At 45.0% G+C, this 22,906-nt stretch overlaps 2 protein-coding genes across 2 annotated transcripts in view; one reads left to right on the forward strand and one right to left on the reverse strand.

The window, feature by feature from the left end:
• Window positions 1-369: 369 nt before the first annotated feature.
• On the forward strand, window positions 370-2,030 carry or30bu1 (odorant receptor, family 30, subfamily BU, member 1). Its single transcript, XM_076751170.1, has 4 exons — window positions 370-592; window positions 1,025-1,202; window positions 1,284-1,587; window positions 1,737-2,030. Exons 1-4 carry the CDS (start codon window positions 370-372, stop codon window positions 2,028-2,030), a joined length of 999 nt encoding a protein of 332 aa, XP_076607285.1.
• Window positions 2,031-5,239: 3,209 nt separating this feature from the next.
• Window positions 5,240-22,906, reverse strand: part of ubl3a (ubiquitin-like 3a) — a 29,929-nt gene continuing 12,262 nt past the window's right edge. Inside the window, exons 2-5 of the mRNA XM_076751368.1 lie at window positions 11,441-11,549; window positions 9,378-9,464; window positions 8,131-8,208; window positions 5,240-7,212 (exon numbers count right to left, since the gene is read on the reverse strand). Coding sequence (XP_076607483.1) covers window positions 7,160-7,212; window positions 8,131-8,208; window positions 9,378-9,464; window positions 11,441-11,549 — 327 coding nt within the window. The 3' untranslated portion in view covers window positions 5,240-7,159. The remainder of the gene's footprint in view (window positions 7,213-8,130; window positions 8,209-9,377; window positions 9,465-11,440; window positions 11,550-22,906) is intronic.

A 22,906-nucleotide genomic window follows, 5' to 3' on the forward strand; every position in this document is an offset into this window, starting at 1 on the left:
TTATTTGACATCTACCATACCATAATGTTGCATGGTTTGTAATTGTGAGTTTTTGCATCCAGTGTCAGAAAACCATCAGGAACCAGTCTAAACATGAGAAAATGTGACACTATATCATATCTTACAATGATATGGACAGCTTACTTGGAAAACCTAAGTGTATTATTTTTTTTATTTTTTTTCAACATACTTCTCACTTCCTGCCTGTCACAAACTCCTTATAAACCTCAGACGCTGCTGCTTATGTTTGTCACACCGTCTAGGCTGTGAGGCGAGGTAAGCACTGATATGCACCTTATATCTGACAACCCCGCTCAATCATGTGCTGCACTGCACTGCTGTAGTACCTGCTGTCACTCTGCCTTCAGTATGTTTCAGGTGGATGAGAACTACACGCGTGTGTCTGAGTTTGTTATTGTGGGTTTCCCAAGTCTCCAACCGGAACACTTTGACCTGGTGGCGTGGTTCTTCTTCTTCCTCTATGTGACCACGGTGGGGGGCAACCTTCTTCTGGTGGTGCTGTTTGCTTTGGAGCACAGTCTCCAGAAGCCCATGTACATCATCATGGTCAGCCTGGCCCTCTCAGACACTGGTAAATGTGGTATAGTTTGAGTTTACTGCCATACATCTAGTCTCGGGGTTTAGTTTATTTGATGTCACAATGCAAATATCCCTTTTAGCAGTCATCACAACAGTTAAACAAACACTGATGCTCTCATTGATTGCACAAATGACTGTTGTTGGCCTTGAGCAGAGTGCAGCAAAGGTAACGGTCACCCGGATTCAGTATCTCAACACCGGCTGCCCTTCTTTTAAGTGCAACAACATCTAGAAAGAAATAGTTGAAAAATCGATAATTGAACTGCAGTCGGCCACATATCTGATGACAGAAGCTGAAAGAAGTAGGTCAGAGTGAACCAAACATTGGTGTGAAATCAGCTGGCATCCCTGTGTTGTTTCCAGCAGCTGGTATGAAGGATTTGAGGCTGTGGAGTGTTTTCAGAGCTGTGTTTTTTCCCTACAGGCTTCACCACAGTGGCTTTACCCAAACTGATTGCTCGCTACTGGTGGAACGACGGGAGTCTTGGCTTTCACACTTGCCTCTTCCAAGAGCACATGATCCACTATTTTGGCTCCCTGAACTCCCTGATTTTACTGACCATGGCCCTGGACCGATACCTGGCCATCTGTTTTCCTCTCAGGTGAAGAAGTCATTTGATTAGTCTCACCTCTGAACCCTGGAGTAAGACTAAAAACAACGTCTCCTCCCATTCTCTCCTCAGATACCCGACAGTGATGACAAACCAAACCATGGTGAGCCTCACGCTCTTCTGCTGGGTGGTGGCGCACATCTTCCCTGGCATCAGCACCATCAACTTCACCATGATGCCATTTTGTGGGCCCAATCAAATCATACATGCCTTCTGTGACACCATGTCTCTCACAGCTCTGGTGTGCGGGGATCCCAGCCAACAATTCAGCGCCGCCTTTGCTGGAGCGATGTTTATTCTTTATGTTCCTTTAGCCTTCATCATCTTCTCTTACATTTGCATCATCATCTCAGTATTGCGCATGGCCAGTAGACAGGTGAGGTTCACCTCTTGTTATCCTAAGATAAGATACTTTCATACTCAGGATTATGTTGCGACTTCTTTTCTAAATCTGACATGCATTTTTCTGTCTTTTTCTTTTAATATTCATAACTCCTTTTAACCCAAAGCCACTGTTCTCCTCAGGGCAGAATGAAGACCTTCTCTACCTGTGCCACCCAGGGCTGTATCATTTCCATCTACTACATGCCACGCTTTTTTGTCTACTCTACACCTTTCTTCCCTAACCTGACGATGACCCCTGACAAGCGTATAGCCACCACCCTCTTCTACAGTCTTTTCCCTCCACTGATCAATCCCTTCATCTACTGTCTGAGAACCAAGGAGATCAAGCAAATATTGACACGCTGGGTCCGCAGACGAAAGGGTGTTACGCCTAAGAAGCATGGCCAAATTGTGGCTGTCACCAAGTCACATTGACATGAGAGTTAAAATACGCTTGCATAATAAGTGTTGAGTCTATATGGTAATATACAACGATGCCTTCCCTCTTTTTGTCCTGTCACTCAGAAGCGTAATCTGCATTTAGCTGTGTCAGTTTTCTGTGTTTAAAATGCAAACAAATGACAGAAAATAAAGAAATAACACGATTCTCTTTAAATCCTATCGTTGTAAACTGAGCTGTTAAGATGTGCGGTACAGTGATAAGACGTACTGTAAGAGACAGACAATCAAAACACACACACACACACACACACAGAAGCTGCAGACATATCAGGCACAGTCTGTCAACAACAGAAGGTAGATGCATAATTATTGCATGTAGGAGAAACAAAAGCAAAGGGTAAAGAGTGCTAGCTATTCAGGGAGAAAAGAAAGAAGTGAAATGCCTTCAAAGAAAATCTCCTCGTCATCCAGAAGCGTACCATGTAATATGGTTATTATGGTTTGTTGATATTAAAATGAATCCATATTCATGATGACCTTTGGGTATTGAGACAGAAAAGTATTACAGCTGTTTGTCATAGCATCATGAATGGTGAATGAATTTGATTTAAGGAATCATGGTAATATTAAGGCGGCAGAACCTCTGGGAAGCTGGGTTCATGGGAGCATTATTATTGCAGTAAGTCTGTGTTAATGAGGCTTTCATGGACATTTACCAGACTTTAAGCTGTTAAAATAAGGTCATGCATTCGCATTATTCTTATTCAGTTGATCATTTTCAACAGAAATATGTGGAATTTGGTAGAGATGAAGAAACCTCCAATTATAGTTCATGTTATTCTCAAGATGTAGAAAAATCAAAATGACTTCTATTCTTAAGTAAGTCAGTCAAACGTATCTGGAGTGCAGTGATTTGAGTAACGACATGATCTGTCCTTGAAGCTGTAATGAAGGAGATTGTAAGAAAGAACCACCCCGATCAAATGAGAAACTGAGTAATCTGCAGTTTCAGCTGAAGCGAGACAGCAAAGCACAAGACAGACGGAATATCTTGCATTTTACAAGCTCTTGATAAATAAATATCAGAGTCCTCTAAAATACATTAGATATCACCTTTTAAAACAAACAGCATCATGGATTACCTCCAAAGCAATAATAAATGCAATGAACTGTGCAAAAAGAGAGATATAAATGAGCTTAAATTAGCTTTCACCTAAACAGAAGCTTTAAAAAAAAAGCCCAAATCATCCATCATATACAACATATTATGCCACTTTGTGACTTCTGTGTGCCTTTATTGCGCCGGTGATTATTAATGTTGCTATACCAGAGTTCTGCCAGAAGATGGCAGCATCCTCAAACCTTGTGAAGGGTCACACTGAGTGAAGGAACTCATCTTGCCCTGCAGTTTGGCTAATGCTTGGTGGATATTACCCCATAATTATACATTCGCCTGTATAATCCATCCAAACATGAGTAATGAATGTGTGAGCTCTATGAAAGGGCTTCCCCATGCACGCCCACCCTGCCAGTCATATCCATTTTTACACCCCGTTGTTGTGGTCAGACGCATGAAATCATATGGGTTTTATTAATGTTTACAGTCTAGCTGTATACTTAAATGCTGCTGTTGTAAATGTCACATATATTTAAATGACACTGTAAAACACAGACTCAAGCTACCTTTGAAACAATAATTTTCTGTGCAGAGACTGGTGTTTTGTTCAGAGGCCGGGCAGCAGCAGCACGGAGTGGTTTAATGTCACACAGACAGAATGTGGGCTTCTGAGTGGTCCTACTGTAACCACAGTCTCAACTGTCTGCACACAGACTCTTTCCATATATATATATATGTATATATATATAGTATGTGTGTGTGAGTGTGTATGTGTGTAAATAAGAGAAGAATAGTTGTATTCATGTTGAGTATCTGGCCCACATTACAGTCACTGTGTGGACACAGCGTGAGTGCAAGGAGGAGAGATGAAAACAGGGAGGAGGAGAGGAAAAAACTACACTGAAGGCAACAGTACAGTCATCGTCTTTTCATGAAACGACTTCTTAGCAAATCAGAACTCGCCTTGTACTGGGCTGCCATGTCATACTTTTTTTTTTTATTTGAAACTGTCCCCACTCGTCTGTTCAGTGTGTCATTGCTGCTCAAAGGACGGCAGGCTGAACTGTACTCTATATTCCACACTATGTTCCTCCTGCTGCACTTTGCTCCACCGACTGTTGCGCTAACTGGACAAGTGTCTTAACAGCATCACGTGGTTGTCACAGAGAAATGATGCCATCTTCTTCTTCCTTTTAAAATGTACTTAAAGCATCAGAAGTAAAAGTACCTGTGCACAAACATGACCCCTGTCAGTGTTATATTATTGCTACTTTATTAGATTATTAAAACCCATGCATTAATGCATTAGCAACATCTTACTGAGTTTGTTTGATTTAATCTGCAGTCAGGTAAGTGGGTCCCAACTAAGGGGGTTGGGCTCCCTCCTCAGGGTCCTGACATAAATCCAGGGAGCAATGAGGTGATTAATGTGGTTGTGTTCTGAAAAGTAAGCAACAACTGCACATAACAAAAGTGGAATAGGAGTATAAAGTAGTATAAAATGGAAACACTTAAGTGCAAGTATCTCTAAAAACGTACATAAGCACAGTACTCAAGTACGTAGTTTGTTACATTTTACCACCAATCCTCTAAAATATGGTGCTTTGTTAAAGCTTCTCAGCAGCTCTCAGTTCCCTAGTTAGTATAAAAGGAGAACCAAAACCTAATAATCAAATTCACTACATGTTTTGTGGTATAGTTACCCACAAGTACACAAAGTGGTAGAAATCACGATGGTACAGATACACTGAAATGCTGCTTATATGTCAGTACTGCAGTGTGAATGATAATATAACTAAACAAGGGTCATTCTGTGAGCAAGGACTTTATTTTGATACTTTTAGTATGTTTTGCTGCCACACGGTACTTTTACTTGTGGAGTATTTTTACATTGTGGTAGTACAATTATTAAGTAAAGAAAAGACGAAGAGTACCTCAAATGAAATGTGTCGATCGCATTACTGCTCAACAGCTCTAACTGTATCTCTTTAAGTGTGTAAACTCAGCGTTAATCCCTATTTTAAATAACTTCCTGACAGACGATCCAGAATAATTTCAGATGAAATACTTCCTCACTTGTTCCGAAGTTTATCACATGACATGACAAGACACGACAAAAGGCAGCGCACTTCAATAACCTTTATTTAGATTACAGATGTATTCCATTTTGAAGTTCGGAGGGGGGAGAGGGAGCATTAGTGCTATTTACAATTGGTTTGAAAACGTTTATCTCTGTACAGATTTGAACCCTGATCAATATAAACAATATTTTTTTTTAAGACCTAGTGCTGTTACAAAGCGATTCTTTAAAGCAAAAAACCACAAAGAAAAAAAAAAAGGATTACATTAAATTATAAACAAATGAAAAAAAAATAATAATAAAAGAGCACAGAAGAAGAGAGAAAATAAAAATCGAGTCTGTCGATGATTAGGGAGGTTCTGCTGCTGTTAAGCACAAGACATTGTCAGCGAGTGACTGTGAACTGGCTAGAAGCTAACCGTATACACAATCATAGACTAAACACCAATATACTGTATATCAACAAGATCTAGAGTCATCATGTTCTATATAAGATTCATATTAAATATATTCTACACGTTACCTTAGTCTGGAACATTACTTCCATTGGAAAAATATAAAATAAAACAATAAACCTTTTTTATACATTTTTATTAATCTGATGATGAGCACATGCTTCAGTTGTGCAAAATGGACTTTATTAATGCAGAGAGAGAGAGAGAATTAAGGAGAGAGTAAGAAGCGAATTAAGACAAATGAGGAACATTTTCATTCCGAGTTGATTTCCCTGCTTGGGCAGCAAGTTGTCAAGAGCGATCCTTCACAACACTGTTTGAAAGAGGAGCACGATGAGCCTTTCCTCGCTGAGAGGGACGGTGCAGGAGGGAGGGAAGAAAACTGACGTCTTAATAATCACAACACTGGTCGGTCAGCAGTACGCGTGGACTGTCAAAACACAGTCACGAATGTCACGGGCAAACAAATAACCCAAACAAGACCACCAGCGCGGGTTGTTTGTCTATCTGTTTGTCTGTCAGGCTTTGTTTGGCTAAAATATGACGAGGGAAAGAGCGGGACGTGTTCGGTCTGTACAGCGCTCTGCAGACAAAAAAGGGAATCATTTCTCTCGTGTGACCTTTAAGGGCACATGCAGAGGAGGGCAGTAAAAAGGACACAGGTGTGTGTGTGTGTGTGTGTGTGTGTGTGTGTGTGTGTGTGTGTGTGTGTGTGTGTGTGTGTGTCCTGGTTTAAGTTCTCTGATCAGGCACGTCTAAGCTTCGTCTGCTGCACCGAGGGAGATCACACAAGCACATATGGTTGGATGTGTAGACGGGGTGTTGTACTGTGTGTGTGTGTGTGTGTGTGTGTGTGTGTGTCGGTATGTTGATGAGTTGTTAGTGGTTAAAATTCTCAGCAGTCTAGATGAGAAAACAAGGCCACACACACAAACTTGGGCACTGCATTACTATGACAACCAGCTAGAATGAGGAGCCAGTTAGAAACTGACTTTTCACCGACCGGCTGAGGATGGACAGGCAAGGTGTGTATGTCGACTGTATGTGTGTGTGTGTGTGTGTGTGTGTGCGTGTGTGTGTGTGTGTGTGTGTGTGTGTGTGTGTGTGTGTGTGTGTGTACGGCTGAAGGCTTAAAAAGGTGTGCATTGAGAAAAAAAGAAAAGAAAAAAAAACACACATGCAAATCCAGTTCCTTCCTCAAAATTTCAGTTATGACAACAAATCAAGTACAACAAAGGAATCAACTCTATCGTTAATCAATTTCCTGCTCCCAACTCTGCTTCCTGGATCAGCCTGAGCCTGCTGTCTTTCTATGTATGTGAGTAAGAGAGAGGGGCAAAGAAAAGAAAAGGAGATGTGTGTGTGTGTGTGTGTGTGTGTTTTTGTCCAAATGCATATCCGCATTGTGGACAAGCTCCAGGACAGGGGACAAGCTCATTAGGTCCAGGATGTTGAGGGCGAGAACGGATGAGAGGGATGGAGGGCCGGCGGCGGCGGCGGCGGTGTGTATTTACAGAATGACACAGCAGTTACTCTCCCCGGTCTTCTCTCTGTTCCTCTGACCTGTGAAAACACACACACATCATCATCATCAGCAAACACTGATCCCACACAGTCAGACAGGTACTGAGCTAATCACACATGGCGAAATATAATTTCAAAACATTTCACTTGTGACAAAATCAGCTCCATTAAATGTGATCTCAGGTCAGTTTCACAAACATTCTGCGGTCGAAACGACGCAGGGTTGTCTGGCAAAAAAGAAAAAAGAAAAAAAAAAAAGTTGCCCAACGCCAACGCGACTTGACATCATCCGCCGCGTTGACGAATCAAATATGTGCAGCAACACAATCCCGGCAGATTATTCTGCTGCTCCGCTGTGCGTTTTTTTGCTGTCCAATAAGCCCTGAAAACGCGTGGGGCTGCCACTCAAACCGGATTTCCTGGACTGCGTTTCATGTCTCAGCAGGAACCTGAAGCAACCCGCCCACTTAGTTTTGCTTTTAGACTCATCAAATGATTTCATCAAAATAAAAAGCTGAATGCTAAAAAGTCGGAGGAATGCGTGCATCAGCCCACGTTAACCATTTGAAAAACATATATTTTATCTGTTAATTCCTCACTTAAAACTGAAGGCTGCCTTCTTCTGCTGGAAAATAACACAGACCTCCACCTGAAGTCTATTTCTCAGGTCTGATCCACAGCTGGAATCAGCCCCTGTCTCTACATACAATCACTTTCTACTACACAGTCACAAAAAGGAGACCTGTCACCTGGTATGATTTATATTAGCTGTGTTTTCTCCACGATGTGTGGTATCTTGGGGATACACTTAAGGGAGCCAATCATTTGCACCAGTGGCCGTTCCTAAAACAGAAGCCATGTGTAGAGATAAATAATGGCTGGGAGCAGAACATTTAAAGTTGTTCAGCTCGTGAAAGGCCCACTGAAAGGAGAGGAGGGAGACGGAGGGCTGGTTACCTTGGGAATTTGGCTCAGGCAAAGTCTCTCTGGCAACTAAATGCATCACTGTGGTCTTCCCCAAGGGCAGTTTGAGAGCTGGTGAGAGAGGGAGACAGACGGAGAGGATGTAAAGGTTATTCAGCAAGCTGCAGTATATCTGTATTTACAAAGCCGTTCACCGTCATCTTCAACTTGCAGAGTGCAAATGATGCTGCACTGGAAAAGAGAAAAGAGGAGAGGAGAGGGAGAGAGAGAGAGAGAGAGAGAGAGAGAGAGAGAGAAAAAGAGAGAGAGAGAGAGAGAGAAGCCGCAAACTCCATTTAGCTGCTTCATGGAGTATAAACTACGGCTGAAGGTGTCAAAAATATACGACTGTGAGGGAATTTGTATATTAAACGCAGGAAGAGTTTGATCCCATGGAATGAAACTCAGAAAAAGTCACTGATGACAACATAACTGAGCATGATGTGGATGGATTATCAGTCTAAAGATAAACATCGGTTACGTTTGACACCAAAATGAATCAAATCAACGGCATCCAGGAAGCTCGGTAAAACACATTCTGCTCTGCTATTGTGTGCTTTGTAATATAACAAGCAGCAGAAGCCTGACTGTGATATTTGATGGGAAAACCGACATAAAAGCTGCTAGATTTTAAAAATACCTTGTAGTTAGTATCTTAGCTGCGATACTTGAAACTCCATTATTCCCCCCAAACTGCTTAAAGCGATCATGTGACGCGAGCGTCGTCCATGTCCGCTGGGAGCTTCGGCCTGACCGGTGCAAACGTGTCAAACCAACGATGAGGGAATCATCAGATAGACGGCAGTAATGGGATAAAAGGGTACGACCCCATTAACCGCACAAAACACCAGTCGAATCAGAACTGGGTTCAAGCCAAAAAGCCGGGGAGAAGTGAAGAGGGCTGCCTCAAAGAAACGCATCGTCTTTTACTCTTCGCTTCTGGCATTCATTTTCACCCCCCCGCCCCACCCCTCCCTTTCTGTGTCTTCATTGTGCTGCTTGAGGTCTGCTCTTACGCCAGCCTTGCCCCTTTCCTGACCAGTCTCTTTCCCCTCTTTTTCTGTATTTCCTCTCTCCTCCCTCTCTCCGTCAAAGCAGGCTTGTCCAGAGCACTGAGGTACCTCTGTTCTGCGGCTCAGGAAAGGGATGAGAACAGCAAAGAACTTTCCAGCGACACACTGCTGTGATTTTGTGTGCGTGTCTATGAGCGGGGCGCTGGGCTTTTTTCTGTGTTTTCTCACCTCCTAGTGTTACGTTGCCATGTAGAAAACGGCCCTGGTAGATCAGCCTCAGGATGTTAGGACTGCTGACCTGCTCTTCCTCCCAGTCTGACGGAAACAATGGCAGAGACACACGGAAAGAGAGTTAAATCAACGTGGACAAAGGCATGTTATCTCCATTATTCCCCTTTTCTGTGTAAATTTCCACATCATTTCCCATAAAACATCATCATCTTAACTACTGCATGATCTATTATCTATAAAGTGAGAACATGCAGGTTCAATAATGACATTTCACAACCTTTGTATTCATGGCTCATGAAGGTGCCCTAGAAATTTGGAATTGAATTGTTCGGGGGCTCTAAGTTCAGTAGAGCAGCTATGATGAAAATCTTTGAATGCTCAGCGACTGCTGCTCTGTGTCAACGTAATTTACTGTATACAGTGCAGTGAAAAGACATCAGTCATGGCATGGTGGGAAGAAAAAAGGACCACCAACAACCACACTGAGGATATTTAAAGACATGTAGGGCCTTTATTTCAGATCATTATATGCAGAATGTACAATATGTGGGCTTTGCGGGACGCACTACAGAATGTGAGAGACTCAAAGAACACGAGGTGTGGCTTGGGAAGAGCCGGAGACAAAAAGCGAAGGCATTAAATGAAGAGCGAAAACAGCGGGGGGAGTTGCACGGCAGCAGAGTCTGGCCACCAGATGTTTGTCTCTAGCTAAGCGGAGGGTGTTGGTGCTGACTGAGCGCCTGCTCCGGGTCTCACAGGGTTCAGATCTGTTGTCTGGGAGGAACGCGGGGTGCTTCCAAAACTGACAGGCCTGAAAGAAAACCTCCTCCTCACGGAGAATCTGAGTCCATCGGTATAATTTATAGATTTCCATGAGCTGTGGGCTTCTCCTAAACTGGACTGCATTCACAACACCGTGGGAAAAGGCTACAGTCTGTTCAGATTCGACGGTGGCGTGAGCTCGGCAGTATCAAATGAATTCTAACACTGGTGTAGCAGCCGTCAGGGAGCGGGGGTGTAACAGAGAGGAGGTGGCTGTACTGCAATCCCACATTCCTGTATGCAATGATAATCTGGGTGAAAGGAGGAGTGCACCCTAATTACCTCACACCAAAGATTGGCACATTCCCACACCGCTGCACAGACCTACATGTTAGTAATCAGCGGTGTGTTTGAATGTGATATCAGCTCTTCTGAGACACAGCGTAGCTCCTCAGCCGCCTTTATCTTTGTTACAGAAAACACAGCCAAGATAAGTCAGATCGTCTGCCTTCCACGTGCACGGGCGGCTAAACTGTTAGCAACCGGCGCTCGTGCAAGCACACTGCAGCTGTGCTTATGCAACGACGTGATTTATTACAAAATAACACAATGGGGGTTTGATATCATCTATATGCAGAATGTGGAAAATAGTCCCAGTCGGTGCACTCAAACCCCACAGACCTAAAAGTGGTAAATGTTTACATTCAGCAGTTAATGTGAAGCAGACGCGCCCGTCGCTGCAGCGCGAGGACCTCTCAGCTAAAATCACATTGTAATCGGACGGCTCAGCTCTTCATACATAATGGGAATGTGTTGAAACGTTGGCTCGTGTGAAGGCGCGTCTGAATACGTCACCTGCAGCTCGCGCATGTCGCCATAAACTTGAATGTGTCTATTTAACAACCTGTTGGCAAAAGAGTAATCCAGAAAAAACAGAACTGAAGCAAGCAACATTTTCTGTGGACAGTCGACTGATGATGACGATGATACTCGACGATCAGGAGACACAGAGTGAGCCAGAGATGAGCAGTAAGTCACCACTCACACCTCTACCAGCTAAGTGCAGCTTGATGCGGTACATTAATGCTAATGCTAATTTTTGCACTTGTGCACCTTTTTCATGTTTCATCTTCTTCATTTTAAACACTTATTTTTATTATTTCTCTCACCTCTTATTTACGAGCCCGGTTCCAAAAAAGCTTTGACGCTGTGCCATTGTCTGACTGACCTGCATTCAAACTCCTTATTAAAGCTCCTATTAGCTGCCGCTGCCGGTAACGATCACTGGAACTACTCACCCATCGGCCAGTTGTCGTAGACGTGTTTGGCGATGTCTGCCGCCGAGTCGTTGGGAGAGAAGAGGAACTCTTTCGTCTTCCCGCTGACTAAAATAAGCCGCAGGTTTATCTGCAACACAGACAAAAACAAGATGAGTACGTTAAAGCAGCGCATGAGAAGCGGTGCTGGACACATCAAAAAGCACAAAACGCAAACAACTGTCCCATATGTCCTATTAAAGAGGAAGCGCAGAGGTTCAAGTGAAAGTAATTTAATAGGAAACAGGAGAAGGATATGAGGACCCTAAGGAGCGTCCTTCCGCAGGATCAACTCCCATCTGTCTCTGCAGCTTCCTCCTCGCTCTGCTCTCGTCCCTCTAACTCGGTTTCTTTGTGTTTGGTTCCAAATTCTGTCACATTCTTGCAGTTTGTCACCTCCTCATCTTCACCTCTCGATGTTTTGCTTTGCTTTGTTCCCTTGTCTGGAGACTTTACTCCTCAAACCCTCTGGCCTGCAGACCTGATGTAAATTTCTGATGTCATTATCCATGAATGAGAATGTGAGTATCTTTGTTACTTCAACACAAACAAACTTGGCTCTCGTGGTGTTAAACAGCCCACAAAACATGTACAATTAGCTGCTTTTGGAAGACTTAAGGCTGTTAAAATGTGCAACCTTCCCCCGAACAGCTTATCCCAGCAGTCAGTGGTGACGGCCAAGTACAATAAGAAATGACTAATAGTGTGAGACTCTTGTTTACCGCAGTCTTCTTTCCGCTATCCTCTTTACACAGAGGTCAGAGGTCAGTCAGCCACTCAGCAGCCTCTCTTGAGGATTGTTGTTGCAGGGTCTACTTCATTATTTTTTAGGTGGGAAGTCTATCAAGATTACTGAAAACTACACACATTAGATACCTCACACACAGTGAGTATTTCCAACAGCACGCACATTTCTTTTGCACTGACATTGCACATTCCTGTACCCAAACACAGACGGACATCCATCAGAAACTGGCTGTTTTTGCACAGAAAACTATAAAACTAGTGTTGAATGAGGTGGTGGACAGAGAGACGAGGGCGGCGAGGAGTGTAAACTCCTCAGTGTGAGCTGGAGGTGAGCGAACTTCGCTGTGGCTCTGCGCTGAAACCTTTCAGGCTGGATTATTCTCACATGAGCACACGGCGCTGTTTTACTGATTCCTCGCTATTTTTCGGACAGTTTTTTTTTATTATCATTTCCCTCACTACATGTTGCCCCGACTCCCATCATACAAATCAAACATTTTTTTAAACACTGTGAATGAATGACGAGCAGCGACTTGCTCAAAGGTCAAACGTCGCACTCGCCGTGTGAGCCAGCGCCACCTGACTCACTTGTGACGTCCAAATCATGACAAACATGGGCGGAACAATCATGGCGAGCGTCCCCACCTTAGCTCACTGCGCTAATCTCCTCGTCTAAAACGGCTTATTCATTGTTTGCATTTGATTGGTGTGTCACGCGAGAGGAGCGGCACAGCTGTGTGTCGCTAATCACCACATCTCTTTGTGCTCACCTTAAATCACCCAAACGACGACGTGAACTGAGCACAGCGCGGCGTCTTGCATCTCAAACCATTAATTTACACATCACTTGCCCGCCGCTGGGATGCAGATCAGAGTTTCATCTCTTAACCGGCATGATGTGTGTCTAGTGGTGCTCCAGTGCGCCTTTAAAAGCCAGAGCAAAGGTCTGCGGTGTGTGTTTGCCTTTGCTTAATGTGTTTGTGTGTCTTGCCTGCAGCGTGCGCAAGGCACAAGCACGTGTGTGTCATTGTTCCTAGTGTGTTTCCATGTGCCGAGCATCAGTTAGCCCTCTACAGCGGGGCCCCCTCCCGCGCCACCGAACCCACTCTGCTGACACACACACACACACACACACATATACGTATGCACACATACTGGCACACCGAGCCGGCTGCAGTGATGTAACAGAGCTAACACCAGCGGATTGAAACGGAGATCTCTGTAAGCACGTTATCAAATCAGCTTTTAGGGTTAAGAATGGAAGAGCCGCACAGAGACATATACACACTCATACACATGCACTGACCCCGACACTGACCCCGTAAACATGCAGTTCATATACACGTTAAAGCCGCCTGTAAGAGGTCAGATGGATTTGATCGTTCTTGGTTTTTTTTTTTTCACATATATGCTGGATACCCCGGGGCATAAAAACATACTGTATGCCTACACGTGCAGCCACATGAACACTCCTACACATGTGTGCGCTTCATGTACGAGCTGAAATAAACGAACACCAGCAGCAAGAAAAAAAAAAAAAAACTGCTGCTTCCTGCTGCGATTCACATGTTTCAACCAAGCAGACGAGATACAGATCATTAAAGCAAGAGAGCTGTAGAGTGCTGGTGGGTGATTGGCTGGATGGGAAGCTCAGCTTTACATCTGCTGGCTGTTCTTTAAGCGTCCATACACCCTGAAGACAGCGGAGAAAGCCTCTGATGGAGACGGAAACACTGATGAAGACACACTCAGAGGAAGCCCCTTTACATAAGCAAGGTCGTGCTCCTTCCCGGTTGAACACCTGGTCGTTACCATGGTGTCACCATGGCGACAGCCAGCCGTGGGTGGCTTAACCTGATAACACCTACAAGACAGCTTTACCCCTCCTCCCCTCGCCTCCCTCCTGCCCATTTCCCACGGTGTCACATCATATTGTCTTCCTCTCCTTGCAGCAATCTCTGCAACCCCCCTCCCCCCCTCCCTCTGTTTCACTGTCTCTCCCCCCACTCTGTCAATCTCTCCTCTGCACAGTGTACAGTGGAGGAATGCACAAGGCCAGAATAACAAGAGGCACTGAGCTCGCTTCAATTAAACAAGGTAAACTCAGCCTTTCTCCTCTATCATCAACTTGCTACCTCTTTATTTGCTTTCTCTATTCTTGCAGGTCTCTCTCGCTCTGTTTTCCTCCTGAGGACAGAGCAAAAGAAAACGCTAAATACAAAGATACATCAGAGATGGTACACAGGTCCCTGAATGGCTTGATGAAAATGGTGTGCTGTGGCTCACGCAGCATCATTTTTCAAAGGCTGCTGTTGAAACCTTCAGGTGCATGCAGAATCAAACGCCAAGTAACACTAAAACTGCGCCATGGTGCAGCGACGTCTTACTGGGACACTTCATATTGTTTTCTCCGTAAGCATCCGCTGTCCACGTTTCTCCTTTTTGGATTTTAACTCAATCAAGGCTCTTTTTCCCTCTCCCTGCCCCCCCTCTCCCTGACAGTCACTGTGCCTCCTCCCTGCACTCTCCTCAGCAGAAGGGCTGGTAATGAGGTTTCACAGCCAGCTCAGGAAAGTATATTCAGTCGCCGTGTATCCTCTGTAACAAATACTCCAGGTATGTGGAGAGCGTGGCTTCGTGCACAAACACACAGCGCATACACATACATATCTGCAGGCAAACACTCAGTTATTCATGCATATATACAGCATGTCATCACATACAGCCAGTCTCCCTCAGAGCTGGGGATGACAGAAATCAGCTATATGAAGCCTTCAGCAGTCTGCAGAGCTTGTGGAGGACCGGAGGAAGCAACACAGTGTAACGCTTCTCTGATGTGAGGATGTGAAAGTATTTGTAAGCCATGGTATCAGTATGCTGGAACTTCCCGGAGCAGCGGCGTCTATTCCTGGCCACTCCTGAAAAATAAAGTACCTTGTTGGTGAAGCCGGTGACACAGCTCCCCTGCTTGTCAAGCGTCCACTCCACCAGACATTCAGACACACTACAATAATGCTACCCTGCTGCCAAGTAGTGCCATGGTGTAAACATGTGAAGTAAGCAAACCCTCCGGGCTAAACACTGTTTGCACACGGCGGAGAGCAGGAAATTCAATGCCATCTATAATTATTCCTCCCTGAGTACCGCTCTCCTCTCTTTCTCAAGGCAGCGGTGTGTATGTGTGTTTATGTGTGCTTGTGTTTATAAGTGCATTAAAGAGTGCTGCTGTTCTTTAGACCCTCTGCAGCAGTCAACAAATTATAGAGTGGGAAGCCTTCCTGTGGGAATATATTAGAGCAGCTTTATAGGTAGTCTACGCAGTAAGGTTAGCCGCTGCCGTCAGCGTGGACTCCTACCCGTATGAATGAATTTAGACGAGGAGCTGCGCGATTAGCCCAACTGGGGTCTCTTTAAAACAAGCCAGCTGGATCCAGCAGCCAGCCGGCAGTTTTGACGCTGCCCATTAAATCTGGAGGAAAAAAACTGCAAACTGAAAAACGCAGCAGCACTCCGAGGCTACAAATCCCACATGAATTATCAGTCGCCGATTTGACTGATAGCGATCGGGAGGCACCTCTCTTCCTGCCGCCGCTTTCTGGCCGTCGACAAATTGCAATGCATAATAACAGCTACGCAGTAAGAGATGTAACAGGCGACGCTGCAGCTGATTGGGAAGAACTGAACAAAACGAGCAGCCTGAAAGACTCGTGTCCTATTTTTTAATTAGTCAAAACTGAGTCAATAAAACGGCTTTGCAAGCTCGTAGTGATCCTGCAAACGCGTAAAGGGTTGCTGCAATCATTAGCACGCATTAGCACACAAATTCTATCATGGAGCCATTGTTTTCTTTAATTAAAAACACACTGAAAGGGCGGTTTTTCAGAGAAGTGCCGCACACGACGGGCCGGCGTGTATCAGAAGCTGCAGCCTCACTTCCTCAGACGTTATAATAGCGAGCGAGCTCACAGGAAAATAAACCCCTCTGCTTTGTCAAATAGCCTCATTTCGAGTTTGACATGTTTAATACAATATTATAAATAGTTTTTTGTTTGTGTGAGCTCCTTCCTTTGTGCGCACACGTACACACAGACAGAGCGGTTACGCAACGGCGGCTGACTGATGATGGTGTGATACGAGAAACAAAGCCTAAGGCGAGGATTTGTAATCTCAGTGTCTGTGAGTATGCGTGTCTAACAGTGTCGGGGGGGTAGCGCGTTTGCTTTTGGGTGCTTTCTCAAACTTAATTTGCTAGTTTTATCTGCCTTCCTCAAAATGCGCTCTCTTTAATATTTATTTCCAGACCTAACTATTTTCATCCCGGGAAGGAGCAGAGATATTAAATGCAGGGGAGAGCATCTTAAAATAAAATCAAGGGAGGTTCGATTGAAGCTATAAAGCAACTTTAGGAAAGATGCAGAGACGCATTCGTCTTATTTCAGAGTTACTTTACGAACAAATTCATCACACTTTGATGTTTCTCCAGAAAAAATCTATGAAAAAAGCAGCAAATGCAAACTTGAAAACTTCACTTTAGAAACTTGTGGGTGACACTACACCACGCTACGCCTCACCATTATCTGCTGAGGGACGTGGAAACAAACTGTAAGACCTTGACCCAGCCGAAGCTCATTTATTATTAACTTTATTATGATCTTTATAGGGCACTTATCTGTCACGGCAAGTGTGTCACGGCTTGTTTTGAACTATTTTCACAAGCACAAAACATTTGGTACCTGTTAAACAGAGAACAGGTGAAATATATCAGGACAAATACAGTCAAAAAACAAGTGAGGCCGTCCTCACAGTGCACGTAGACGCACAGGACGGATGGAGCCAGTCCTCAGCAGGTGTCTGACGGAGAGGAAGCGGCGCTCCCGTCCTCTAAATGCTTTACCTTGAGACAAATTGTCTGTTTTTGCTCTTACGCAGGCAAACAGAAAACTCCAAGCCAAGCAGTCTGACTGGTCAAGGTTTACTCCAACGCTGCTGATTATGCATACAGTCATGCTCTGCTGGTTGCCATGCCAACACTCGTGGTAAGCGGGGAGCTAGTTAGTCATCTGTGCCGGTTCGTCCTGTTTTTTTTTTTTTTGCGTGTGTGCATGTGTGTGTATGCATGCACGCTACGCGGACACCCTCTCAGACTGCATCGGTGCGCGAGGTAATAATGCATCATGATATTATAACGACACGAGCTGCTGAGTGTGATTACAGGTACGGCGGTACTTCTGATAGCGCTGAAGCCTTTTAAGTTGTCATTAGCATATTCTCTTCAATAAGCGCCGTTCCCTGTATATTCAGTATCATGTGCGCATTTGTGGTTGAGCAGCTCCCTCTCTCAGGCTTCAGCGCAGTTAGAAGACACATTTCTAATCTTATTAATTACAGTAACTCAGTGCCAGCAGTCAATAAATCAAGGAAACACTTCAACAGAGTTTCACCAGCCCTTTTCCAAGTTCATGGAGTGGATTGTTTTCCCTCTACATGGCCGAAGCGTGAAATATCAGCTTTAATTTGAGAGCGATGAAGTTCGAGCATGTGTCTAACAAGCAAACAACTGGTCTTTTCTCCAGCGGGAACTTGGACGTTGCCTTTTTTTGCGCCTGTCGACAAAAATGCAAATAATCCGCGGCGAGTGTTTCTGCTGCATTCACTCAGGCGTGGCAGCCGGGCCTGAATAATCGCTACAGTGCAATAATACGGTCTTATCTGTAAGCATCACGCTGGCAGCAATCATTTAACTCTACTACAGTTTCACCAAGAATTTTGCTTTTCCCTCAGAGGCTGAGGACGAGGGGCTGAGCACAAGAAAGCCAGACAGTGAAACCTGTTGCACAAAAGCCGAGATTAACGCTGTCCCGAGTAGTTGAATCCACTATTTACTGTACTGGTTCACTCTCCCAGCTCTCATAGCATCGTTGTCAGCCACAGCAAGCAGCTGTTTTCAAGGAAGAAGCTTTGAAAAACCTGCTGTACGCAACCTGTATCCAACATCAGACACAGTTAGGAACTTACACTGTGGACTGCTGAGAAAGAGCCAGACATTTCCTTCAGGAGTTGATAGAGACCAAAAACCGAGCTAAAACAGAGGGAATACTGGTCTTACATGCAGCAGGTGGATACAAATACGACTCCAAGTGAATGCTAATGCTAATCCATAACCTCTCAATGTATAAATTAGCAACTGTTTGCTATCAAGTTCACCGTATCAACTTAAAAGGTGATGATATCTTCGTTCCGCTGACCCCGAGTGCACAAACAAATCGGTTATTGCAGTTTTACAGCCGCTGAAGCCGCACATGTGACCCTGCAACCCTGTGATCAAATCCCAGCAGAGTGTTCTTTTATTTCCTGTTCCTGCTCGTGTATGAAGTGAGCAGGCTGTGCAGTGGACATAAAACAAAGGTCTCCTTCCTGTTGAACTGTATAAAGGCCATTAATCATTAAAGAGAGTGTCCACCGTAAGAGCCAACACCACAGACCTTTATCTGATGCACTTTCTGGTGCATCATGCTAACTTCCTGTGGCAGAGGCAGCTAATGGCTGCATTACAGTCCTAATAGTGTTGTTAAATTAAGGTTTCTGTGCTTTGCAATAGCGTCAACATCCTGTGGCAATTTAATGGCACAAAGCAAAGAAACCCTCCACTTCCAGCTCGTCTACACACGCATAATCTAGGCTATAATTATTAGGGAAAACTCATTACTTGACACTGAAGATTTTTATAATTTAATGCCTTCTATTTCCGACTTTACCTCTGACCCCTCAGCTTGATAAAAGTGTTGGGCTTGCAGCTATGGGCGTCATTATTCCACTGCTGCAGCTACAACTCTTGGGATTTGGATCCAGGAGAAAATGAGCAACAAAACTCACGTCCCACCCTTTCAGCCGCTCTCACTACTATCAGCCTCATGTCTCATTACTCAGTTGCCCCCTCGCACCTCGTCTCTCTCTCTCTCCAAGCGCTTGTCTTTTTGTGCTGTCACTCAAACAGGCCTATCCTTTGATGTGCCGGCGTCCTCATCGCAGCCAGAATGCACCCCCCCCCCCCCCCCTCCTCATTTCACTCCCTCTCCTTCCTGTCACGAGCGTGATCAGCTGTTTCCTGCGCTTCAGCTGGCACTGTACCTGACAGCTCTCTGCTCCCTGTCCTCGCTCTTCATCGCTCCCTTCTCCCCGTTTACAAACAGATAACCCTTTAATCCATCAGCTGCTTCTCTCTCCAGAAACAGGTAGACTCCCTTTCATGCTGTCATCTCCCCTTCACTGAAAACCTGCCTGGCTTAACTCACACGCACACACTCGCGCACACACACAGGGCTGCATTCCTTCTCTCCTGACAGGCGGCAGGTAGGTGCCTTTGATCACACATTCTTCCCATCGTTTCCTCTCCGTGATCGGAGCTGTCACGAGAGGCTGACGCAGGTTTACGTCGCATGGCTGCCTCCTGCCACTCCCTCAACCCCATGTCTTGCTTCTTCATGCTTCAAAATGGCTGTTCACAACCCCGGGGGCCAAATGAATTAATGTGTCAAATGTGAGCCATGCCAAAAAAACTGAAGCAAATTACTGTGCATTACCCTCTGGCAACCCGCACACTGATGGGACACTGTGTGGGGACAAGTGTGCTTAGATGTGAGGGGATTTTCTGATTCACAGCTGCAACACCAGCGTTCAAAAGGCAGCTTGGCATTTTGGGAGATACCCTGATTTGCCTTCTTGTTGTGAGTTAGATGAGAAGACTCTCATATCTGGTGAGCAGATGGTTATCTTAGCCAAGCATAAAGACGGGACACAACACGTTTCCAGTGTTTATGCTAAGCTAAGCTAACTGGCTGCTGAAGGCGGTTGTATATTTAGCAGCCAGACACTGGAGAGGTACCGGTCTTCTTCTCCTTTTTCCAGAAATGTTCCTTTAAACTTATTTGGGCATCTCAGTGTCAGTGGATCAACGTGACTTGATTTGAGTGTCCAAAATCAGATACCTTGCTTAATGTTACTGCTCCCACAACACAAGTTCCTCAGTTTGCTGCACATGCTAAGCTAAGACACTGTACTGTCTTTTTGAGACTACTACAAACACAGTACTTTTCCATGTCTTTACAGAGCCAACACATGGAGTAAGAACACTTAATAAATGACCAGAGAAAAACAAGAGAAAGACGGAGATAAGTGAGAGTGAGAAAGAAAGCCATTTTGCAGAAAAAGATGACGGTTTCAATCGAATAGCTGCACTGAGAGCCCAGAGCTCAGCTCGGGGAGGATCCGCTGTCCTCATCTCATCAGGGAAAACAAAACTCCAATAAAAACTTTCAGAGAGAGAAATGAAACTGAAAACAAAGCAAAGTCAGAGTGAGATGAAAACACGAAAGACACAAAGAACAAACGGAAGTGACCGGCAGAAAGAGATGTAGCAGATTTGCAGGGTCGTGTATCGCACGTCACCGCCAAAGTGCTGATGCTGTACAGACGGCGTGATAGTGATGACGAGGTCCTGTGCTATAGGAGGACAGAGGAATCGCTGACACTTCTGGAGGAGAGCCCGAGAGACTGAGGGAGGAAATGAGAGAGCGAGAGGGAACTGAGAGAGACTCAAAGAGGATTCAAACAGTGACCGGCGAAGGTCAGAGAGAAGAGGAAGCGCCAAGGTGAGCAAGGCGACAAGACATCCACTTGGCTCCTTCGGCAAATATTTGCATCCACGCTCAAAATGCTAGCCCGGAGGGGGACGGCTGCTTCTGAAGCGGTGGGCCACGACGTGAAATTGCTCTTGTATGCTTGAATCGATTCTCCTCTCATCCCTCTGTCAGCGTCTAGACTGCCCGTCCCCGTCTCTCAGCGAAACACAAGGCAAGAGACGAGATAAAGGACGGATGACAAGGTGCAAAACAGTGAAACAAAGATGCGTCTGTGGTCGTCAACATTGGTAGCAAAAAAAAAAAAAAAAAAAGTGATACAGGAAGTGAGGTGATAGCATCGCCCTGAAGCAACCGCAATGGAGCTACGATAGCAGGGCCTGAGGTCGAAAGGCGTCGGGGGGGATGGAGCAGGGGCGACGAAGAGGAGGGGGTGTCCTGTGCTCTATTGACGAGAGGAAGGTTTAAGCCTTCTTAACTCATTTTCGTCAGACATCCAAGCCGGGCTTACGCTTAGGAAGTCTCTCACTTAACAGCACAGTGCAGAGTTACATGATATCCTCAGCATCAAACATTTCCGAGCACAGCGAACAGCAACGTCAAGCCTTCAGCATCTGTACGACTAAAAGAAAGAGAGAAGGACTTCAGGATACGAGAGGATCGCCTGAAACCCGTTCAGCAAAAAAAAAGCTTGATAATACGATATCGGTTTCAAGGTAAACGTGCCCAGAAAACTGCTTTGGAAACAGTTTTGAACATCCATTAAGACATCTTGATTGAACAAAAATCTATGGAAGTCAACTCTACTTTCCTTTTTCTATACTGTGTGAAGCACTTTCAGCTCTGCAGGCCAATTCTTTACTCTTCTGTGTTTCAAGTTAAATAAATATCACGCCAGCGTCGGCGTTCTACCTCCGCCTTGAGCTGTTAGCCTGAATTAGCGCTGGCCTTCATTTCATCTGAATTTCTGTGCAGTTCTGTTTCCCAAAATAGCCGTTATTTGCAGCGTCCGGCCTCCTCGTCTGCATTCTGTCTGCTCGGGGGGAAAAAAGCGGCGAGCAGCAGGCACACAAACCCAAAGGCCAACATGCCACATGTCGGCATGCCGCTGGTGTGAGGGGACCACACAGAGGGTTGATGATCCCCGATGATGGCTTTGATGAAAGGACCTCCTGTCCTTTACCTCTTTCGGCCCACCATTTGCTCTGCAGCGGCCCTGCCTGCTCGCTCCCCCTCCTCCTCCTCCTGCACTTCCATCACAGGGTGTCTCACCAATGTGACTTCCTCCCACGGTGTTTTCCTGACGACCCGCTACGTGAAAGCCCTGGAGTCAAGTAAAGCATCCCCATGCTGTTCTACCCCCCTCCACCTCCCAGGAGAACTACATACTCTGTGGTGACCTCTGCCTTCCCCTGTCTGCCCCCCCCTCATCCCTCCTCTGCACACCCACCCCCACCCTCTTTCCTAGGTGGTCTCCTCAGCGTGTGCAGTCGATGCCCTGTAGTCAGGATTAGCTTGATTTGTAACCTCTCCGGCTGTCCTTTCTAAGAACAAGCCTTCCCCTGTGTTTCATGTGCACGTCTAAAATTAAGATCCGGGAAATGAAAATCTTTTATTTTTTTTTACATGTTGATTCATTTTATGCATTTTCCCATTTGACAGCTGATTAATCAGGAAGTCGTTTACTCACTGGTTGCAGCTTCTAAAATGTGAGAATTTGCTGCCTCAATCTGCTTTAGTTCATCTCATACTGAATATCTTACATCAATGGTGAGTTAGACAAAAGAAAGACGTCACTTAATGCTCTTGTAGAGGACGTTTCTCATCACTTTCTGACCTGTTATGCTAAACAATGAAAGTATTAATCAACAGATTTGTGAATAATGAAGATAATCATTAGCTGCAGCTCTAAAATCAGCAGAAATTTGCTGGTTTTCATCTTTGTCTATGCAGGTATTTACCACTAAGGGTGACATGTTTCTGTCATCTCTCATTGGTCATGATCCTGACGCTACCGCTGCTGCTGCCAGGTGAACACTTAGCCTCAGTTTTGTGTTTTCAGGCT

The sequence above is a fragment of the Chaetodon auriga genome, chromosome 15, assembly GCF_051107435.1.
Source record: "Chaetodon auriga isolate fChaAug3 chromosome 15, fChaAug3.hap1, whole genome shotgun sequence".
NCBI classification, from domain to species: Eukaryota; Metazoa; Chordata; class Actinopteri; order Chaetodontiformes; family Chaetodontidae; genus Chaetodon; species Chaetodon auriga.

What these genes read in the sequence shown, in the direction of transcription:
- or30bu1 (XM_076751170.1), top strand. Translation starts at nt 370, where the DNA reads ATGTTTCAGGTGGATGAGAACTACACGCGTGTGTCTGAGTTTGTTATT. An exon ending in GCCATCTGTTTTCCTCTCAG is followed by an intron (nt 1,203 to 1,283) that starts GTGAAGAAGTCA and finishes TTCTCTCCTCAG; the next exon opens with ATACCCGACAGTGATGACAA. An exon ending in TGCGCATGGCCAGTAGACAG is followed by an intron (nt 1,588 to 1,736) that starts GTGAGGTTCACC and finishes TGTTCTCCTCAG; the next exon opens with GGCAGAATGAAGACCTTCTC.